Source organism: Pempheris klunzingeri, chromosome 12 (genome assembly GCF_042242105.1).
Source record: "Pempheris klunzingeri isolate RE-2024b chromosome 12, fPemKlu1.hap1, whole genome shotgun sequence".
NCBI lineage: Eukaryota > Metazoa > Chordata > Actinopteri > Acropomatiformes > Pempheridae > Pempheris > Pempheris klunzingeri.
In genome coordinates, this window is record NC_092023.1 from 16,294,803 (window position 1) to 16,318,925 (window position 24,123).

Consider the following 24,123-nt stretch of genomic DNA (forward strand, 5'->3'; position numbering starts at 1 on the left):
ATGTGTTGAATCCCCACGTAGTTCAGCCAGAACAGTTTGGCCCGGGGAAGTCTAAAGTGTGTATCAATGCAAACAAGTGCCATAAACTGTGCCAACAATTCTTCCTTGACATACGTATGAGTTGTCAGTTCCTTGACATACTAAGCAATTCCCCGATTTACCAGCACGTGTGGTAATAACACTCTGGACAGTATCAGTGAGATACAGAAGACAGAAATGAGACTTTTAATGGCTGACACATGAATTAAGACAGATTTGTATTCAAAATAAACCAGCAAAAGCACATTTGTTGCTCAGCACCCTTCTACTGCCTAAAAAGTGCTTTTTGACACATCTCTCTACTGAATAAGGCTGTTGGCTGAAAAAATATCTCTCACACAATGCACTTGCAACCACAGATCGAGAACAACTTTGGTTCGCTCCAGTACAACTGCTAAGAGGACATTGAACAGTGAAGACTGAACGTGGGACATTCACATGGAAATATCTTGGCTGTTTTGTTTCGCTGCTGTTTTTTTTTTTTTTTTTTTTCTTCTGTGTTTCTTTTTTGTACAACAAAATAGATCCTCTGAAGGGTTAACCTGCATGGCTGGTATCCTGTTAATCATAATCGTCATATTCTGGATCCATGTTCTCACCCTGGTAGTACGTCCCTTGTGTGGAGTAGGACCTTGTCTTCATTGAACAGTTGGTGTCCATCAAAATGGCCTGAAAAGACAATTGTTGGACAGGGTTGTTAAGGGAAAAGGTTTCTAAAAAATAAAAAAATACACAACCACATTTTTTAAAACTTTGTTTGAGAAGGTTTTGGGTTATCCAGATAATTCTATGATCCTACTCTGTTTTAAAAGATCCAGGGCAGGTTAAAGTCAGGTTGAAATAATACGTGAATAAGGTTTTGTATTGTGCCATTAAAGCCCCCATGTTTAAGATCTGGATCTGCAAACTGGCTGCGAACATTGACTTAAAAGACCTTGTTTTTGCCAGTGACAGGCTCAGATTATTATTCTCAGTGTCTGACAACATTATGGAAAGGATCCCTACAGAGACAGACCTGGAAGATCCTTTTGGTTTAACCAGAAAAAGCTATTTGTGTCAGTCTCTAAAATCACCAGACTCCACTGGCAAAAACAAGAATTTTACCTCGCAGAGCACAAGAGTTGCTGGTCTACCGCTGCCTCGATCGGTTAGTTTGTTTAACCGTAATTGTAAATGTAATTGTGTTCTGCCCATTCGTTTTTAAAATATAAGTATTACAGTTTGTTAACCATGGACAAGTATTTCTCCATGGTTGACAAAGTTGGTTAAGTTCCTATTAACAGACAACCTTGAAGCATTGAACTTAAAATATCACTAAAATATGGTGTTTTCCCAAAGTGTGAATAAAAAGATGCTTAAACTTTCACTCCCTGTAAATAGTCATTGTAAAAGCAGGAACTGTAACTCACTCATACCCATAATAATGCAATACCTCAGCTACTGAGGAAGACGTAAAGGCAGTTGGAGAAAAAAATTGTGTTGGGGGTTATACAACTTATTATCAAACTTATATTTATTGACTTTGCCCTCCAGGGTTTCCACATTTCTGTGTGTTTATGTAGGATTTGCTTGACTGTATTTAAGTGTGTTTTGAATCTCACAATTTTCTCTTCTTGTCCTGGTGGATTCCTGAGGAAGATGCAAAGAGGAGCAAAGAAAATATCCACTATTCCAATTATGGTCATCAGCCAGGGGAAGCCAATGCTCTCAGCTACGGATCCTCCGATAGACGGACCTACATCAGCGGGGGACAGATCACATACTGGGTTAGTTGGTTTGCTTGGCTGAGACAGCGCTTTGCATTGCAACTCAGCACTGACAAGGTGTTATATTGGTAAAAACTGTGAGAATATTGGTTATACTGAGATTTATATCTGCAACAGTGTAAAAATAAAAGCTAATAATGGAAGGCTAAAAATATGCTAAAAATATTCTCTGAATAATGCATTTGTATCAGGATAAACAAAAGTAATGCGATTTTAAAATCTTTGCAATTAGATAACGACACTTTGTGTAAAACAGCAGTGCAGGATAATAATAAGATAATCTAATAATACCAGAAAATTTTTTTTCTTATACCTCCTCTCTCACTATTCTTACTAGCTTCGTACATAAAAACATGTATGGTTCAATAATAAAAGCAAATTAGTGCTGGAAGATGCATAACCACCTGTTTGTAGTTGATGTCACGGTCATGTCACTTTAACATTAGCCGGAAACACAAATGGCTGAATAATAACCATGGACCAGAGCTGTTTGTACTTACTGTGTCTTATGTTCAACTAAACATTAAAGGCTGGACACACATATGTTATGGTAGTTTAAATTCAATTACCATGAAATTAAATTTGCAAAAACACGTTAGGCCGGAGATATTTTATGCCTAATAACCATGAATCAGGGCTGGGAAATGCAAAACCTCCTATCATTTCATTCAAAGATGAGAGACAATATCTGGAAACAGATATCCTAGTTTAAATGTGATGTGGCTTCTCAATTGTATGTAGCTATTTAAAAGAATTACTGAAAACCAGACAGATGAACTGAAGAAGCACATGGCAGTTTCTGAGTAATAAACAAAAATCAGAGCTCTGCAATGATGCCAGAATTTCATTTGGAGTAACAAGATGAGGCAAAGATTTCTGGTTAGAGGTTGGAAGCCCTTCTGCTGCTCTAATTCACTTGAGAGGGATCCTTCCCTGTGGTTTGTGGTGTTGCTAAGGGTTTGTGTGTCTGGTTCCCGCTCACCTAAAGCAAATCCCATGCAGAACGCCACATCAGCAATGGCATACACACTTCCATAAACAGACACATGCCGCAGGTCCACCAGGTAGCCCATTATAGGCATCATGGAGGAGTCCACCATGCCTGAAACACACCACAAACAGAAAAGATATGACACAACCAGTGGGGGACATTCTTATTTAGCACAGAGTTAAATCAAATTGAGTGCACTTACCAATAGCAAAACCAACACCAAAGTTTGGAACAATCAGTCCATAGATGTCAGTGGCAAATGGAACCTAGAACAGATATAATTAGATTTATCAGTGTATACGACAAACATTTTCCCATAGGGAGGGATACTGGCTCCTTTTTGATTTTAGCATCTAAATCAGTGTGAACTCAGACTCCCATGACACCAGAGGGACAGTCTTTAGGATTGGGGCACTAGGGGCGTAAAACTAGACAGACAGAAATGTGCATACACATTCTTTTCGTCCAGTTAAATAAAGATGCACGTACGGCTGGTTCTGTTTTATAAATCTGACACGCAGGAGCCTCAGTTCCACTCCCACGGTTCACCATAAATGGGTGTAACAATGCCCCTTAAACAGCCGTTTGCATATCGATACTTGTGCCCCATGTACCGCTCTTTAGACCTGTTAATGATAAGAACAGCAAAGAAGAAGTGCAAGTCCCCCGGCTGTGTCAGAGCAGTGAGGCTCTCCAACAGCTGTCATTACACACAACTGTGGCAGTTTATAGCGGCCACACCACTAATTAATCTCATGTACTGGTAAACCATCTGTGGTGATGTCCCAATCATCATTATTGGGGATGATCAGTGATTAATTCATAGCGCTCATATTAAAACAGATTTGACAAAGTGCTTCGCCATTCAGGGTCTAATGAAAGCATCGTCATCAGGAAAATGTGACTCGAATGTAAAACGGCAAAGTAAGAATAATCGGTGACACTGGCAAATACCCTTAACAAACAATGTGTCACTGTAAAGTTACACCTCTTCATTTCAACCACAGCTTTCTCAGCTAAGATCGTGTTTATACGCTGGTCTGCCTGAGGGCCACACTTTCTCACCAAGCATTACTCTTTTATAAATACCAGTTCATGTGTGTGTGAAAAGGTGTGCACGTGGTTTTTGCGTGTGTGTGTGCATCGCTCAAACATCTGGTCCCTGATGTTTTTTTTTTACCCTAGAAACACTAAAAGCAATTAGTGTAGGTTTCAAACCCCTCAATGCTTTTCTCAGTTGTACATATTACAGCCTTTTAGTACACATTTAGTTTGTCTGCTGGCTGAAGTATTTTTAGACAGATTTATATAAATGTATACATCTAACACATCTTCTTTAAAACAGCAATATTTCGGCTCCATTTTATACTCTTTAGTGACCCCCTCCAGTGCTGATGAAATGCAGTTGTCTCCCTTAATACTTACACATATTACACTGATTCCAACCACCGTTATTCCAATGAGAGCACAAAGCCATCTGTAAGGGAGAGAGTACACGGTCAGTGTTATCGATCCAACAAATCAACTACAATAATCTCTGCTGGAAGTAAAGGAAGGATGTGGGTTTGTTGTACATGTATATCATAGTTATATACATATTTACTTATTATATTATATATCATTACTTAGTGCTAAATATAAATCATTATGATGTTAATCAGATTTGTTTTGGTAAATACAGTTATGTAAACTCTCCCAATCCAATATTAATGCCAGACCAAATGTTCATTATTTTGGCTGGTACTTTTTCTAGGCTGTCTATGACGAGTAAATCTTTATTTCCCAAATTTCAAAGGGAAAACGAGAAGAAGGGGTAATATTCCAATGACAAAAGCAGGAAATATGGTGTACTGATAAGGTGCTAATCTAACAGGAAATCCTTCATCATGACTTTCAGAAAATAATATTGAAATTCCCCAGGTTTGTGGTGTAACGTCACACTTTCATACATTATGGGAATGTTGCTGTTATGGGATAGGGTTAGGGTTAATGAACTTAATACAATATGTAGTCAACAAAACAGTTGAGTAGTACACCAAAGACACAATAACAACAACACTTAACAGCAAAAATTTAAAAAAGATTGGTAAAGATATTGCAAATGACTTGTAAGATGAAAGATTAAAAAATACAGACTTTATAGAGATGACAAATTGTAATTATTTTAATTACAATTATCGGATTATTGCAACTCACTTCTCTCTGGTCTACCCCTCAAGTCCCTCCATAAACTGCAACTGGTTCAGAATGCTGCAGCCCGGATCATCACCAGGACCCCTTCTATCAGTCACATCACCCCTGTTCTCCAACAGCTTCACTGGCTCCCAGTCACATACCGCATTTCATATAAAATCCTCCTCCTAACCTTCAAAGCCCTCCATAACCTCGCCCCTCCATACCTGACTGAACTCCTCCACATAAACACACCCAGCCGGACTCTCAGATCATCATCATCCTCCATCAACCTCACGATCCCTCCTGCCCGTATGACCACCATGGGGTCCAGAGCCTTCAGCCGCTCTGCCCCCCCCCCCCCCCCCCCCCTCTGGAACTCCCTCCCACCGGACATCAGGAACATCAATACTTTGACCATCTTCAAATCTCACCTCAAAACCCACCTGTTTAAACAAGCCTACTCACTGTAACATCACTCTGCAGATCTCCCACCCCTTGGTTTTTTTTAATTTTTTGACTTTTTAACTTGCTTTTTCACTGTTTGTTTTTAACTGTGTGTTGTACGGTGTCCTTGAGGGCCTTGAAAGGCACTAAAAGCTAAAAGCTACTAAAATACTAAAAGCTAAAAACTATCTAGGTGGAAGTCCAAGATGTAGAGCAGCAGTCAAAGAGGAATCCTAAAAATCCTTTATTATTTCATGGATAAACCAAATATTCACCATCACAGTGCCTCTTTGACTGCTGTTCTACATCACAGACCTCCACCTAAACTGTTCCTTGAGGAAAACCAATATCTCCACCATCTTTTTTCCTCTATCAATTGGTAATAATTTGTATACAGAATTCACCAATTATGTGGCTGAAACCTGTCCCACCATCACACAACATTTAGATTAAAAAAAAAAACATGGGAGCTTTATGAAATGGAGCAAATTACATAATGTAATAAGGCTCCGAAAATCACATTTGTATTTATATTGTATTTCATTAAAACTATTCATATTTTATCCATTTATACATTCTGCCTTTCTCTCCCCTCTCCCTCACCAGACACCTTGTTATACACGTTTATGTTTTTTCCTCCCTTCCCTCTGAGATCTCATTGGATTTGGTTTCTTTGACATTGTTTTTCAATGTACTTAAAACTGGATAGATCATTCACTCATGATGAGCAGTAAGCGTAGAAGTGACAGTAGCAGTAATGTTAAACAGGAGTGGCGGTGGTGACACTGGCTACACTAGCAGGGAAACAGAAACAGTAGAAGCAGCACTAGGACAAACAGTAGAGGCAGCATTAAATCTGTTAGTGTCAATAGTTTTAGAGGCAGTAATAACATTAACTGGAGAAGCGATTGGTTTATGACAGTACTGAAAGTCGTCTTGGTTAATGGCAATAACCAACCACTAAAGAACACTTTGAATATACAAACCTACAAAGCATTCCAAGGGAAGACCAATGTAGACACAGAATTTATGGACGCCCTGCATCAACAAGGCTTCAATAAAGCCAGCCTCACAAACACTAAAAAAAACACTGAAAACTCATTTAGAGGAGCGGAAACAGATATCACATCCACAGAAGGGGAGAGAGGCACACAGAGAGTAGATAAGGACAATTTCCTACCTCCCCATCTTGTGTGCCAATGTGCCGAAGATGTTGGTTCCAATAAGGTAGGAGATGGACGCTGGTAAGAAAGCGACGCCTGGGCCACAGACAGACACACACACACACACACAGATGAGAGAATGGAGGTGTGGGCAGGCTTTCCGAGATAAGCAGATTTCTATCAGTGCCTCATCTCTGAGCTGCAGTACATCTTCCATTCTCTGTAATGAAGACTTGTGTTTTCCACCTGCCAGCATATGACACCCTAATATCCTGTTCCCCACTCATCCTTTTTTATCTGACCAAGACTTCATACACGACGGACTGGAGGAACAAACTAATAACAGCAGAGCCTGCAGGAAGCCTGTGAATGGAGGCATGGCTCGTCGAGTCACTGAGTAAAGAATGTATGTATTATTTACATGAGACGAGAGAAAATGTGGAGCAATTATTAATATTTTGCAAAAGTGATGAATTAGTAATCAGAGAAAAAGATCATTGACCCTCAGTAACAGAGAACTGCTGTCAATTTACAAAGAGGGTTTTTGAATCCATTTTGTTGAAAGGTGAAGTGTGATACTTAGGGTTATCTGACTATTGGTAAATGTGCATGTACTTTTAAACTCTCTAGTAATATTGAGCATCTTGTCTTTTGTTTGGGTAGCCCAAGGCATTTCAAAGCAGTGGAAGCAATCTGTCAACCTCAAACTTGGAATATACCGTAGTTACACAGGTAAAAGAACAGTTTTAGGAACTGCTGAACCTGACTGTGAGCCCTTTGTGGACACAGCCTTGGATGGCATGCCTTTTGAATGCCAAAGGTTGGCTGAGGACTATGGAAGGTGCACTGAATATCGGGAATCAAGAATGATTCCTTCTCCATAGTCAGTGGATTACCTACTGTAGAAGACGATCAGCACGCCCCAGTTGGGAGAAGCAGACTTGAATCCGGCAGTCGCTAACCAATGTACTGCTGTGGATGGGAGCAGCAGGAAACTTTTATCCCCCAAAAATCAGAATCAGCTTAAGCGTACGCTATATTTAGGATAATTTCACCATTTGCTCTCAGACAAACCTCTCTGAACTGTTCTCTCTCTGTCTCTCTTCGATCTCTTAAAAGCCATCAGACTCTGCTGACAAAAACATTCATTTTATCTGGCAAAATACATTGCTGGTCTACTGCTGCCTCAGTGAGTTAGTCTGCTCAATCATTAGTTGTGATCTGAATTAACGTCTTAGTTCACCGATCAAGGCAGAAATAGACCAGCAACGCCCAAGTTCTGCAAGGCTAAAATTAGAGTTTTTCTCAATGGAGTTTGGCAGCTCTGAAGAATGCAAAGAGAGATTGGCTTCAGTTGCCTGTCAAAAAGGGCTGTCTGATGCAATGTAAAGCAGTTGAAATATTACTCCTGCCTGCTTCTCCAAACTGGCGGCGTGCTGTCCACCATCTACTGACTATGGATAAAGACCTCATACATCCTGACTTAAAAAAATCTCATAAAGCCCAAACCTGCACATGGACCACACATGCACATGCACATGATTACTAAATCACAAGTACGTTACTGTGCACCTGTGCAGTATACATGTGCTGTCTGTAGCCATCATCCCAGCTGATCAAGAGTACCACGATATGATCAGCACTCAGCCTGATATGAGTGTTACCATGAGTGCTAATCATGGTTTCAGCTTCACCTAATATTAACAAACAGTTCAAAGAACCATATTAGGTAGATAAGAATTAACGGGCTCATTCTGTCTGGCTTGAGATCAGGTCGGTCTGGTTGAGCTGAACAGAGGGGTTCACGTCACTGAGAACAGAAGTGTGAATATCAAGCAGTTGTAATGGAGAGTTGATGTAACAGTTCCCTATCAGAGAAAAGAAGAGGAAATTCAAGTGTGTCAGGATCTTGAAAAAAACGATTGTGAGATCATCTCCAGTGACGTAGGTATTATGAAATGAATGGATGGATAACTGAATGGGTACATGTTAAGAAAAACAAATGACAGACGCCCGCTGTGTAAAATACATTGTGGAACAGAGACTTGACTAGTTTAGGAGACGGGGAAATACTTCCTCCCTATTCTCTATTCAGTATTGATTCTGATGGATAGCTGATGGCTCATTGACAGTCAAGCATGTGGTGCATGTGTCCAATCAAATACGAAAGGGTTTATGTTAATGTTACTGAGTGAAGGAGAGAGCTATCAACCATACATCTCTTTGAAATGACGCCTGATGAAGCTGAAGCCATTGAGCCTCATCAGAACACAGTCAGCAAAGCGAAAAACTGTAGGTTGGCCTTGCGAGGAAAAGGTTTCTGTAGGTTTTAGCCAATTTACTACAAATTAACTACACATTAGAATATTTTACCATCTATGTGATGGTGAAATTTTTTAATAATGTTCATTCTGGTGCTGAAATAGCAATGTTTTTAGTTTTCCCAGATTGATTTTCAAATAAATCTATAATTAATCTAAAGGGACATTTTCAAGCACTATGCTTTGGAAAGCGGTCTAATGTAAAGTCTATAGGATTTTATAATAAAGAGGCTTCAGTGTTGAGGTCATAGTTTGTTATGACCTCTGTATGTAAATAGGAAGGACAAACAATTAGGAACATGTCAGTGCAATGTAGTCCAGTACAACTCCACCATTAACTTTGACCTTTACAAACCTCTTAAAGGTTGGATTTATGTCATAGCTGTTGCATTGGATTGCATTAGATGGCACATGTGTACCTAATAAAGTGACCACTTGGTGTATATATATATATATATATATGTGCTTTAACAAATCAAATAGTTTTTACAGATATTTTGAAATTTTCATTGACACTTCATCATACAATACTGTAAGCATAACATGCACGTGTCAAGACTTGAACAGAGCTTTGTAAATACCTAGCTGCCATTTCCTGGCACACATGGTCTCCATCATCCAGATTGGCAGCGTTGGCTCCATCATAGCAATGGCCATGTTTCCAAAGCAAATCGCACCTGGGAAAGAAGATTGAAGATAAGTGGACGCTGTGTCAATTATAGTCTGTTTTTGTTCTTTGGTCCTTATCTGTTGCTCGTCCAACCCTTAACTGCCTGTCAATAAACGCATATACAAACACGGCCTGCTCGCTTTGCAATTGTGTTGTAACAGTAATTGACATGGTGGGAACGGCTCGCGCACACACAGATGCAATTTCCCTGCCACATTTGTATTACCTTACTTGTGAGGACCATGTAGTGGCCACATTTACTCCCATAGCCATAGCACAAGAGGACATCCCTAGAAGACTTGAACACAGCATTTGTTGCAAGTCCTGGATGTAAGCCTCTGCAGAGAGCATGAACTGGGGAAATGTAGCAGATGCCTCTGTTAGCAAGGTGTCCTCTAGTATCCTGGGGAAAGGCTGGGAACATGTTCTTCTTCCGGCCAGAAGATCACCTGTGCCTGTGGCTGCAGTAACCCAAGACACTAGTGGTAAGGGAAACTGTCAAAATGCTTGGCTGACCAGGGGAACTTTTGAACTAAAAAATAGGAATCAGGAGGCAAGGAGAACTGCAGCAAAGTGCAGGGAGGCCATGTAGGATAACTGTCTGTTGGCCTCAAAGAGGTTCTGGCAAACCATCAGACAAGTCAGGATGGGAGCCATGGCTTAACCCAGCAGGGAGACGTCAAATTGTGACTGTCACAGACAGCAGAGCACCGGAAAGCATCCGGTTTGTTAACCTCAGGATCTGGTCTTTGCTGATGATGTGGCTCTGCCTGCTTAGTTAGTGCCCCCTCTGGCAAAGCTCTCAATTTAACAGTCTGTGTTTCAAGTGCTACTCCAGATTCATGAGCTTTGGGTGGTGACTGAAAGTAGAGAAAGGAGATATATCCCATCTGGCAAAGGAACCTATTGGGATCCATGAAAAACTGATGTGGGCGTCTGGGCTGCTTTGCTTAGCCTACTAATACCATAACCTGGACCCTGAGTGGTGGCACAACATGGATGGATGTCACTTCAGAGACTAACACGTGTCACAAAGTGTTACTAAGAAGAACACAGTTACAGCTAAACAGAGCTTGAAGCACATGTTTTCTGTAACAGCTGTTTCACGTCTTGTTCGCTGTGTTTTTTTGTGATGGATAAATGGCCCACCTTTACCTACAACACAATTTCAAGTCATATTCCTGCTGTAGCACTAGCAAATCAGTTATTGCCTTTGTGTTTGACTGATATGTCCAGTAGACAAAAAAACAAGACCAGTGTCAATTTCTCTCCCTGCTCCTTCCCCAGCACATTTATAAAAGGCAATAGCGCCCAGATGCTCCTCCTGGATGGAGTGACATTAGGCTTCTTCACATCCACTGTGACACTATTATTTTCTTACCAGCTGCAATTAGAATGTATGGATCCTTCATTAGCGTCAACAGCGGGGTCCCCTTCTGTGTCTGTGAGTGACAAAGGCACAATAGCAAATCTTATGTCAAATGCAAATAAGCACATACTCCAACTCTGAACCAAAAGCCTCACTTTCAAATTTTAGCAAAAGCTGCTTTTGGAATGTTTGCACACACTCCCAACATTACCACAAAGATAAGCCTCTCTTCCACCAAAATGCTTTGAAAACTAATCTAGAGTTTCGGTGTTAAAGCACTGACTAAATTCACAAATAAATAATATTTGTGGCAAAATTAAATGATAATAATACCGTTGGATGCATTAACTGTCAAATGAAAATGTTATTCTTTTAAAGCTGGCAGCCATGTAAGACAAAAAATACCAAACACATCTGGTAAATGTATGGAAACAGGGTGACAGTGCTACCCTCATTTTCAAAACATAAGAAGAATTTTAGTTAGTTTTGTGTTCTGTAGACAGACTAAACCCTCTGTGACCTCTCTAAGATGTATGTGAGAATAATTGGCATGTTAGGTGAAAAGTCAAACACATTGCAAAGAATGAGACTTCCTGTTAAACACAAGCTGAATAACACGATGTGAGCCCAATGCAGCCTGTTCATAATTGAAAGGGACTCTTGTGTCTTGCTGCCACTCTCTCTGGAACCTTATTAAAATGTCTGAGCTGGGCCCTGGACTTTTTTGAATGCCTGAGATGAACTGAGAGGGTGAAAGAATCTGCTAATGACGAGAGTTAGATTCTCTTGTTAGCTTTGCTTCCAGCAGTTCTGTTTCCTTGTTATCTGCACAAATATATCATATGACGTGTTATCCTGAAAAGAAGCAACAGAGCATCATTTCTTTTTTTTTGAATGAGTCATTGATGAGTATTCAAAAATGATGTCTAATGAGTTCACTGAAGTGCATTTCACATGTTTTAAGTCTAATGGCCCCATACATTCACCTGTGCCAACCGTCTTGTTAATCTCACCTAGAGATATTTACACGTTTATGTTATAATTCTTGATTTTCCAGTGAATGACGACAATAAATTTAATTATTCCAGAAGACCTATTCCAGCTTACAGAAGGAAATCGGGGAATGCTGTACACTTCTCTGATGAGTAAAAATATAAAAATGTTTCATCAACAGGTTTATTCAAACATGTCCACTAGTCCCAGATAACGAGGGCTGAGACCTGTTTGTTGCTACTTTCATGTTGCTAAAATAAATGAACAGATATTTGCTCATACATTTAGACTGTTGAATGTGTTTTATCTAAATGCACAGTTGAAGTAACAAGGAGTTGTGTGAGTTTCCCTCAAAAGGAAATTGTGAATTTGTGGCGAGTAATTTTATTTTCCACTTTTACTGCAGTTAAACTGAGGAACTTGGTGAACAAGTAAAGAAAAGTATGTGCATGTGACTGATATTATGGGTTCTTCCATTTTTACTTCAGCGTGCATCACAACTAATGATCTCTGTCTGTCACTTTTTTCAATTGGCTGTTAATTGGCTGTTGCCTCGGGCCTCTTGGTAGCCACACTTATCTGTGTTTAATTGTGTGTGTGTGTGTGCGTAGCTGCCATTTTTGCCTGAATGCTGAACGACCCTTTTTATGGATGCGGTGATTCAAAATTGTTGAAAAACCTATTTTATTGACCGTTTTATATGCCGACCCCCTTGACTGGCCGTTCGAGGCTGCAAGTCATCAACAGTTTCAGCTTGAAATCAGAGCAAAAGACATTCCCCGCAGTCGGCTAGGTTAAAAACAAGTGACCCAAAAACTGACATCCACAAAAAAGTTTGGTGTTGTTTTGAAATGGACCCTCTGCTGACTAGAGTTATGCAAAATATAACACGAACAAATCTGTTTTTGTTATCTTCGCCGCCACCTTGACTGTAAGGGAGAGGATGTAACAGCTGTTGCGATAAAATCTGTTCCCCAATCAGACAGTGTTTCCCGTAGAGGTGCCCTCTGCAGTTAGGTTTAGGTTAGATTAGGATTAGATGTAGTACAGATCACCTGGCGGAGAGCTACACTTGATTGGGTGTACTTTTGTATTACTACTCAAGTCTACAGATCAAAGAAAAGAGACAGTCAGTGTCTAACAAGAGATTACTTTCATGAATTACAGTTTTCCTAGTTGCTGTAGATCAGGTTTTGTGTGCTCATACAGTTTAAGTCATTAATTTAAGGTTTTTGCTTAAAATAAACAGCAGAATCGAAGGCTGGATCCTGAATGCTAAATTGTCCCTGGCTCGGGGGGATGTCAGGCACTACAAAGAACCTGGGCTAGTGTCAAGTTAAAGATGCTATATACAGTAAGTGCAATCCATTTACCATTTACCAAAGGCCATGGGCGCTTTGTTGCGTGTCACCAAATTCTCTTCTTCCTGTATTTACTATCTAATTAAGAAAAAGGCCATAAAAATAGTCTTTAAAATGTCCTGCAGCAGTAAAGGTCATCTTAATGAAGTGAGATCACCTTCAGGAAATGAATTAACATGGCAAACAAACTCACCTCTGGTTCCACCTTGGTCGGCTGAAGAACAAAGAGCTGCAGAGCTGTGAAGACACACAGCGAACAAACTTAATGTGAGCCTTTGATATCATAAGAATAGGTCTCAATTCAAAAATTGATGAAATTATGTTCTTCTACAGTGGCGATTCTTCGTTTGGGTGAAAGAAACGGTGTAACTGTACCTCCGTCAAACATAGCCAGGAAAGCCAGAATGAGGAAAGGAGCTGTTTTCCCAACAAACTCATACATGACACTACCGAATGGGGGCCCAACTGTGGAGGATGGTCAGGAAAACGGATGGTCAGTTGTGGACAGATCAACATTAATATCACTGCAGTTTTATTCCTGCAAAACAGCTTGCGTTGCAACAGGTGTGGCAGGTTAGTTTGGTAAAGTTTCCAGGAAAAACATGATTCAAAATGAGATATTTGCATGGAATGTACTCTAAAACCATGCCATCTCTGTTTTCACTCCTGTACTAAAAGTGTGGGGGTACAAATTCTCTGTTTGATGAATTGGATGGGGCCAGAAAAAGAGATATGTTTAGCTAAGATACAGCTTTAGACTTTGGACAATTGGTATGATTTACTAGCATGGAAGCTAATACATATGTCACAGCTCCACATGGAATATCTATGTATACATACCTAAAACTCCCAATGCTAGACCCCCCAAGGCGATCCCAATGGCGTGACCTCTCTCCTCATCATCTGTGTACACACTAGCAAGCATTCCCATCCCTGGAAACACACACATAGCTCACTACAGACTTAACGTAACAGACGCAACAGGTACTGATGCAGGGCAGCGAATCCCATAAGAATTATACAATAAATACTGTAAGAAACACGCATCATTCATTGTGTGGGATCAGCAGAAACCCACACTGACATGAATGAGAGGAGGGCATATCAGCCACAGCTCCTTTTACTCATGATTACATGTGTGGTCATTTCACTTAGCAGGACTGTAGGGGTTGCATACTTGTAATTTCCTTATCTTACCATTATATTTGTGGCTCTTCAGAGCTGAGGTGATACAGGTGATCATTGTGTGGATACAACAAACAAACTAACCAAATCCTACAAACTCGTGTTATCTATGGATCTGGTACATAATTATCCATTAATCCATCGTAGTGTGGCACTAAATTGTTACATCATTGACGGACTTTAATACACACAATACAAGGCCTGATTAAAAGACTCATACAACACTGTTCAACAGCACCACAATCTACATCCTCATGCAGGTTGGATTGCTTTATATATTGCGTAATAAATATTGTTCACTCAGTTGCCAGTTTACTATGTACCCTCATTGATATAAATGGAGTGGACAGCATAATACAGAAAAGCATGAAGGGAGGATTTACTGTATATATTAGCTTTTAAACATGCATTTTCTGTCAAATTCTGCTATTAAACAAGCTTTAACTCAGACTTTGAGTACTTAGGTGGCAGGTAGTTAGGCCTACCTCGTGCAACAATAGCAAAGCATTACTGAACAAATGACTTAAGCCAATTTAGCTTGGTATTTATTGTTTATTTATTTAATGTTACAAAGAAAAAATGAGAAATCAGATTGTATCTGACAAATTCCAGAGAACATTTTATAATGTAACTTACCCAACCTGCATAGGTTTCAATAATACTGGCTGTAGCTAATTTAGCCGAGTCTTTCAGTCAGACCTACCGCTACCAGAAACAATGTTTAGATTTTGGATCAGTGCATGGCTGTTATCTTCCAAACAGCAGTATGTTAACGTCACAGTCCTGTGTGACGGAGAGACGAAACACAATTAACCATCGCTTTTGTTGTGGCATCAAAGAATGTGACTTTCCTTCATGCACTCGTTCCCAAGGGTGGCAGGATGGGGGCATGGCAACATTTAAGGCTACAAACAACCCATAATGCAACACTAACTTAAATGTACACGCTCAGTCTGCAACACAGGAGCCAATACTCACTTTTAATCTCTGCTGTGAATTTATGTTAATGTATTCAGATAGGCTGAATAGTGAATAGTTCAATAGACTGACTGGATATGAGCATCGCGGATGGGAACAGAGTGAAGGAGGTCTTACCAGCCACAGATGAGCAGGAGGAGCCCACACCTTGAAGCGATCTGGCCAGAAACAGCAAAGCGTAGCTCGATGAGAAGGCGAACACTTCACAACAGTGAGAACAGCAGAAATACAAAGGAACATCAGGCATAATGCAAGAATTCAGTTTTTCTGATAATGAAGACGTGTTGGCTGGAACTTACTGATAGTAGAGAGGAACATGATACAGAAGCCAGCGAATATGGGAAGCTGGTATCCTATTCTAAAGGGACAAACACAAGAAAAGACAGACATTGCATTCATACAGTCATTTATAATTTGTTTGAAACGTCTACACAAATAAACATGGAATAACTGACTTCATCTCAAGTTGAAATTCATTATTTCAGCATATTGTTTTCTTCTAAAACAGTGAGATAAAAAAAACAAAAAGAAAATCAGAATTAGTAGTTGTGGTGGACTGCTTCAGCCAGCGAGGGGAGATATTCCAGTGATATTGTTGGGCATTTGCATAAGAATAACATGAGTGAAATCTGTCATCAGTTTGAACACATTGTTATGATGTTTCAGATATGAAGGACATCAAAATGCCAAATAGCACAACTATGAAGTTCCTGGACCAACGTGATTAAAAACTATTTGCAGAGAAAAGAAGTGTCACGTAACGCCATGAAAACAAAGAAATTCTGCACTTGCATGACACAGTCTTGCCAGTTAGCCTGACATTTTAACCAGAACACTGGAGGACGATGACAACATCTTTTTTTCATTAAAAGGCTGAAAGCTGCCTTGCACATCAGAGCTGTTGTATGCCCCCGTAGATACCTGACATGCTTGACTTGCCTTGTATTGTCCTTTGTCAGGAGGGAAGGTGACTAAGAACCACTAATGGGACTGTGTTCTTTGCCTCAATTACAGCATATCTGAGTGCCCATCTGAGACACTAAATACTGGCTTTGAGGTGAGAGCCAATAATGTTGGAGAATTCACACTTCTATCTCTACCCTAAACATTTGTCTCACACTCTGAGAGGAAAGTCTTCACACTGGCTCTGTTCTGGAAGCCTCCTGTGTATATATATATACATATATATATATATATATATATATATATATTATAGTACAGCGCCTTACTATGATTGTGCATGTTGTTATATATTTTTATTAGTAGTATTATTAGTAGTGGTATTATTGTTATTATTATTATTATTATTATAAGACTCTGGCAGCAATTTACCTCTGTGTAATAATTTGTAATAATAATTTTTAATACATCTTTTTTTTATTCATACTTTTATATATTTATATTTTACTTTGTGTTTGAAGTGTATTCTTATTCTCATTCTTATTCTTATTCTTATTCTTATTCTTATTCTTATTCTTATTCTTATTCTTATTCTTATTCTTTTGGAGGTGTGTGTAACAAAAAGCAATTTCCCCCTGGGGATTATTAAAGTAATTCTGATTCTGATTCTGATTCTGATATTCTGTTGACGCCACTGAATTAATGTGCCGCTCAATTTGCTGCAAAATGAAAAAAACATTAAAAAAAATAGAGCCCTAATTTCAATTTTTTTTTTCTGGATGGATCACTGTGATAATAAATACATCAAAATGCTGTTTCATGGGCTTTCAAGAACAAAATGTCAGCTATTGGCAACAAGAATTAATTTTTTCAAATACACAGATTGGACTGTACAGTACTACTGGACCTCTCAGTTTCTGAGCTGTTGCTTGGCTATAAGAGCCACACAGATAATTCATTAATATTCATTAAAGTTTTTCTGCTGATTGCTGGCTCCAAAGATTTGCTGGCTCAAGAGTCCATAAACAGTCCTAATAAATCTTGAAAAATACAAAGTCACAATTTCTTTTGTCAACACACTATGGTCTCAATAACTATCTCAATTTGTGATCATGAAAACAGTTCTAAGGAGACATGTAATGCTCATTTTCAGGTTCATATTATTAGGGCATTAGGGGGTCGCACTGGAATATGTTTACATGCTGTAATGTTAAAAAAAAAACAATTTTTCTCTCACTGTACATGCTGAATTTTGCTCTTTTCACTGTCTTTCTGAATGCTCTGTTTTAGCTCCCGTCTCTTTAAGGCCTGCTACCCAAAAAGCCCATTATTCAAGTCCACAAAAGTCACATCCCAAAGTCCATCCAAAATAAATTAAATCCTCTGGTCTTCAGTTCCTCAGGTGGTGGGAGGACATGAAGAGCTAGCGTTAGCCACATAGCAATGGCGGACAGCAAAAAGGATTCAGGTTTTCAGTGGGTGGGATCATCAGCCTGCTTATAGGCTGGAGGAGGTCACATGATCAACAGATCCCTGCATGTGATGTCACAAGTGGGACCAAACCTAAACGATGTGTTTTCACACACGTTTACTGAAAGATGGAACAGGAGAAAAAGAGAGAGTCTGGTTTTTCTCCATAGTTTCAGTATCTCTAGACACACCAGATACAAATATTTTCAACATATGTTTAAAAAGCACATTTTGCATTATATGTCCCCTTTGAAGCATTGAGACAACTTTATTCTAGAAGGTGTTTTGTTGATTGGCAAGTGTCACAGCCTATCATACTCATATGTTGGTTGACATTTGAGTAACTCATCCATTGTGCAGTTATCCATGCATGAAAACAGACAGAGGCACAAGTGCACACATGCAAACACACATAATCAGGATTTCCGCTCTGTCTGATTCAGTTGGATTAGACCTGTTGTAGCTGACGTTACACCATCCAAACCACATTAAACTGACGTGTTTACCATATGCGGCATTTGATTGTCCTTTGTAGAATTAGAAAACTGAGTCTGCTGCTGCTCTTTCTCTTCAATTTGTGCTGGATGTTGTCTTAGATAAGACCACAAATGTTATTCTGTGTTGACCTCTTGCTTTCCAAACACAAGGGAAAATCTGAACCACATATTTGACCCTGAGCAGCAGAAAGCCTCTGCTGCCTGGAAGGAAACCTGTCATCCTGTGATACACTTGCTCTGCCCTTCGTCATTCTGCTTTAAATGTAATCATTTCCTCTCCAATGTTTTTTTTCCTGCCTCATGCCATAAAATTACACAGCGAGTTGTATTAAATGATAGATGAACCATCATTGCACTCATACACAACTTGCAACTTGTCTATCAATAGAAACTATAAAATATAGCAAACATGAAATATATCAAAGTAACAACAGTAGTTTCAAGTATTTTCAAGGGAGCATGAAATCGTTTCACAAACCTCCAATCTTTAGACATAGATTTTGTAGCCAGCACTACACATGCCACTAAATCCTACACACTGCACCAACATGCTAGCTCAGGTAGCCTATGGTGGACATAATGTCTAACTATTTATTTGAACAAATGTGTTTCTTAGGGTAAAAACGGGTAAAAATGACTTAAGCCTACAAAAAAATGAACACTTGAATATGATGGCAAGTGTTTCATTTTTTGCTATCTTTGATGAAAATGTACCTGTCAAACTATTTTCATATGTTGCTTGTTTTACATGAACTGGCGCGATGCTTCATTTAGCAGAAATACTGCCCATCCCTGATTGCACCTCTTCAAAATATGGTCCTTACATGGATTAAATCTACATACTGTAGATTCATTGCATTTGTTACAATTGACAATTTGTGAAGCAAGTATGACAGGTCATTGAAAAAAGTACAATATAAATACAATGACAGCAACAAATGCTACACTTAAAACAAACCAGAAGGCTGACAACTTGGATTGTTTTAGAGGAAAATATACTGAATTCCATGAAGGCAACTAGCAATTTATCTGGCAAGGTATTTCATCCCTGAGGTTTTTGTAGTTGTGTCATCTCACACACTATTTATTTTAGACACCAGACGTATGACTTTCACATATAAAAGCTGCATCACTTCAGCAAGGTTACTCATGCTAACTGAGAATGTCACACTTATTTGTACACTGTATTTGCTGGTACAATGCTATAACAGCATGACAATGCTAACTGGTGTAAAACTAGTCAAATGAATCTGACTGATTATTGATCTAATTTTTGCAGTTGCTAGAAAAGTACTTAAAAGTAAAAAAAAAAAAGTAAAAAATACTACACCTCCATACCAGTCAAAAAAAAATAAACTAGTGCATGTGGCTTTTAGGGGGACTTGAGTGCAAAGCCAATTGAGAAACAAGTTGGAATTCTCATTATTTTCTCCTATTCAATGGCCTGCTAAGCACTCTGTGGAGATACCGTATTATCCTATGTGTCCTATGTATTGTTGAGTGGCGGTGCATTCAGCCACACAGTTGCAATGAACACAAACCGTAGAACACAGCTAAACATCCTGCTTTTCATAGCCAGGATGTTTAAAAGCTTTCCAAATCTCACTAAAAAAAGGCATCATCCAACACAGTTTTGAAAAACATCCACACAAAAATCACAGCATTCAGCCAACTTTGACTAATACAGTAACAATTCATATACATTTTTGGCTCATGGCACATTGTTATGATTTCTGAGAACAAAAGCTACTTTTTTAATTTTTAGTTTGAACTTTTTGTAGCATTTGTTTTAATAGTATTAATTACAATTTGAGAAAATGAACCTATGGCATAAACCTATGTGTATTTAAAAAAAAAAAATGTCAAAAATAAGTTGGACATCTATGCCATAATTCAGTGCTATGCCAAACATTAGTACCTTAAAAATATTGGGGTTCACTCAGTGATCTATCCTCATGTGACTTAATAAATGAGAATGTGAACTGATTTATATGATGGTATAAATAGCAGCTTGTTTTTTAAAAATAAGAATCACAAGCATGCACGATTTATGTTCATTATGTGACAACTACATGGGTTTTGATTGCAAGCTGCTGTTAAAACAACAATTATATTCCAGGTTGCCTGTGAAGACCCTTAAAATTTCAGGTTTATAAAGAGCTAAAAGCTAATATGTGTAGCTTTTTGTCGTATTTGCTGAAACTGTCACTATATCCTGACAGTAGCACATGTCACAGGCAATATGTGAAAAAATCAGGTTCCTCTGGCTCTTCGTTGTGCTCCTAATGGCACATTTGTAAGAATCCACCAAATCTGAACAAAAACAACCAGTCAGAGCAAGAGGAGTCTCTTACGCAGTATCAATTACTGCTCGTGCACACGCTGTGTAGCTGCCCCTCTCCTGCATATTCTCCCACTTAGTCAAGCTCAATATCTTCAGAAGAAGCTCTGCAAACACAACGGCTGATAAACAACCACCAGCAATAAAAAAAAAAAATCATGTTATTTCAAGCTATGATGAGTATAGTCTGTGTTTGTTCTCACTATGGGACAACGAGGTGGTGGAAACACCATGAAATGCTGTGATATGTCGATCCATGACAACATGGCCGTTCACACCAGAAGTGTGTTTCTCCACAGCGGTCAACAAGTGATTCTGCTCCTCTCCATTATCAATAACCTCACTCACACAGCAGTGATACCAGCCTATTTCTAATAAATGTAGTGAATGGACTTAAACAATTTCAACTCCAGGACAACAGCCCACTGCTGGGAGCTCCACGGCCTTCTCGCTATCTGAAGTGTTACCATTGGATACCGTTTCTGTGCACCATTGTATACCTGGGCTCTTCAGCTGCCTGAAGGTTAGCCTGTGCATGCATGGTGGCCTCCTCTGCAGGGAGGGGCTTTGGATGCACAAGTGAACTATGCAGGAGAGGGAGGGGGAGGGAGCTGGAAGTCAAACTCTGAAGCTGAACCCACTCTCCTCTCCATGCTTCCGACTGTTGCTTTAACCAGCTGATGCCCCCAGTTGTACGCACCACACAACTAATGCCTCCAAACTAGCAGAAAAACGTACCTGTTTGTGAGCGGCCCTATGAAGGGGTTGGTAATCAGCTGTACCGTGGCCTTGGAGGCAAACAGCATTCCCACTTTGACGTTCTCACTGAGCAGCTTGCTGCTGGACTTGGGACAATCGGAGGAATTTGGCAGCAGCTCCGCAGCAGTGGGCACCGTAGGGACCGGGTCAGCAGACCTGGCCGTGGTGTTGGAGCCTGAAGACCTCACAGTGTTGTCGTACAAGGACACGATGTTGTGGAAGGCTCCTGGAGGACCCTGCTGCGACAGGGTGTTGTTCTTCAACACCACGTCCGCTGACACATCCAGGTTGTACAGGTAGCTCGGAATTATGGGAACTGGCAAGCATAAAGAGGCGAGAGGAGATTGATGCAATGAAATATGACATGACCGTGGTACTACTCCTTATGCCACTCCAACGTACATCAGCACAACCCTATAGACAGCCAGATCTATCCATGCAGAAAATTTCAGATATTAGCCACCACCCAAAACAATACAAGTGACTGGAATTAATTTGTAGTGCTCAAAGAACTCAACATTTACATCTGAATGAATCCAAACCAACGTGCCTTTCCTGAAATGTCCCACCTCTTCTAGAGAACCAATCTCGGTAACAACATTGGTGATAGGAAGGTGTTGACATTGAGGTCTGTGGCTTATCAAGTGTTCCTGGCAAGAAACGTTGCTGGTGAAGTTGTTCAGTTTCATTTTTCAAAGCTTTGACTGCCGCAAAGGATGTTAAGTTTACCTCAGAGTTTCAGAAATTTAAGCTGGATTTTGGGGAAATATGTATAGAACTATGCAGATTACATTTAGATTATTTCCATTTGATGGTGCGCTGTAGCCACTGATTAACATGTGATCTGTTGCACACAGTGTAAATAATGTACAGTTATAATTAGTCATTAGGCCTGACTATTCAGTGTTTCAGCTCAGAATATCTTAATATTTTTTGTGCTCCTTGTCTGGATTTGAACAAGAGAAGTTGTGGTTTATGGACATCACCAGTGACCAGTGACCAGTGACCAGTGTAAGGGGAGTGGGGGAGTCATATTGCCCTGCACACGACATGACGCAGGTTGGATGGGTGCATGTTGAAACTGTCGGTAGCAGAACACAAAGAGGAGGATGTGTGTAAACGGTATCGAAAAACGTATTTGATTCTTCAAGAGCTAAATGCAAATACAAATTGTACAAAATGTGTACGAGATTCTAAAGTAATAACTGTTGGCATTGACAGGAGAAATGAATCTACAAAAATAATAATCAACAAAGAAAAGAAAATGATGGTCATGGTAAATCAAACTATGCATTATTTTTACACTTTGTGGAAGAGAAAGAAAGAAACAAGACGTTTTATTTCTGGCTTTACAGTGATTGTCGATAATGCCAAATAACAAATATATACTCATATATGGAATCTGAAATATGATCAAGAAGAATCCATACAATGTCCAAACAATATGAACTATTGGGATGCTGTGATATTGCATCATTTATAATATTAAATCCTTCAGTGAGTGTAATATGGGTGAGATTGTTTATGGCTGCATGTAATGAACCTCATTTTTTCTCATTTTCTGTCAACAAGTTATTTTGAAACATTGAATTCAATCATTTTATGAATAATTCTGTATTTAGTGCCACGGTCTGCTTCAGGGGTAAAAACCCCTTACATTGACGAAATACTATGAATGCCACGCTCTTAGAAAACATGTTAGTGTGTAGATAATCTACTGAAAACCCCTCACTACATTATAATCAATTAACTGTAACTATTAATTTACCCCAAATTCGAGGTAATCATATTGGATACTGAACAAGCATCCATTCAAATATCATTAATTTGCATCTGGATATATATCAGATCATCATATCCCATTTTTATTAATATATTTAATGAAAATAAATATAATAAAATATTAAATTAAGGGAAAAGATCGCTCATCTACTTCATTTGTCGATGAAGGCTCTGAGCCCCCTGGTTTAGATGGTGCATGCTCTTTTTTTCAGGGGCATATTAAGAATTAATGAAAGGTATTTTTGGGGATTGTTGCCGTTTGTTGTGTTAAAGGGGGCAACTATCGCTTTGAAAATGAAAAAGGTCAACGGTGCTTCATACAAAGAATTAGTGTCGGACAAATAAATGAATGAGCATCAATGTGCGCAGAGTTCTGTTATGATATGTTTTAACAGCTTATTTAAAATACCGTACTTTTTTTTATTATTAGTAGTAGTTTTTATTCTTCTTCTTATTATCCTCTCTTCTCAGTCATTCTGTTTGACATCATGTCCAGTGGATATTATTACCTTTAAAAGATAAATCTAATCAATTCAAAAGTTTATCCTCCGTGTCCCAGTTGCGCTTAATTTTCCATTTGACACCTATAATATAAACCATTGCTGCCAGTTTGCTAACTGTGGCACAGACGCGTCTGGATACAAGAGGAGGACAGGTTGGTATCTAAAGACAGATTTGCTAGATTTGCATCTATAAACAGGTTTGGTGAACTGGACCACCTGTTGAATAAAAAAAAAAAAAACACTAACACAACAAGTTTGCTTATAAAAGCAGGAGCGCACCTACCGACTACAGTCAGCAGCATGTTATCCAGCAGCAAAGCGACAAAAACTATGAAGAGAATCAGTTTCCTCGACTGCCGCTCCTCTCTGAGCCATTTTAGCAAATTAAACTGCCGGAGCGCATCCAGTCCCCCCAT

The 24,123-nt window shown here is 39.3% G+C and overlaps 1 protein-coding gene across 1 annotated transcript; it reads right to left on the reverse strand.

The window, feature by feature from the left end:
• Positions 1-156: 156 nt before the first annotated feature.
• slc18a2 (solute carrier family 18 member 2) lies at positions 157-24,123 on the reverse strand. The gene is made up of 15 exons (XM_070841220.1): positions 23,991-24,123; positions 21,402-21,738; positions 15,755-15,813; positions 15,573-15,656; positions 14,133-14,225; positions 13,668-13,757; positions 13,486-13,529; positions 10,951-11,011; positions 9,481-9,576; positions 6,596-6,674; positions 4,222-4,273; positions 2,999-3,062; positions 2,788-2,907; positions 1,641-1,774; positions 157-708 (listed from the first exon to the last, which is right to left on the reverse strand). Exons 1-15 carry the CDS (start codon positions 24,121-24,123, stop codon positions 601-603), a joined length of 1,554 nt encoding a protein of 517 aa, XP_070697321.1. The 3' UTR covers positions 157-600.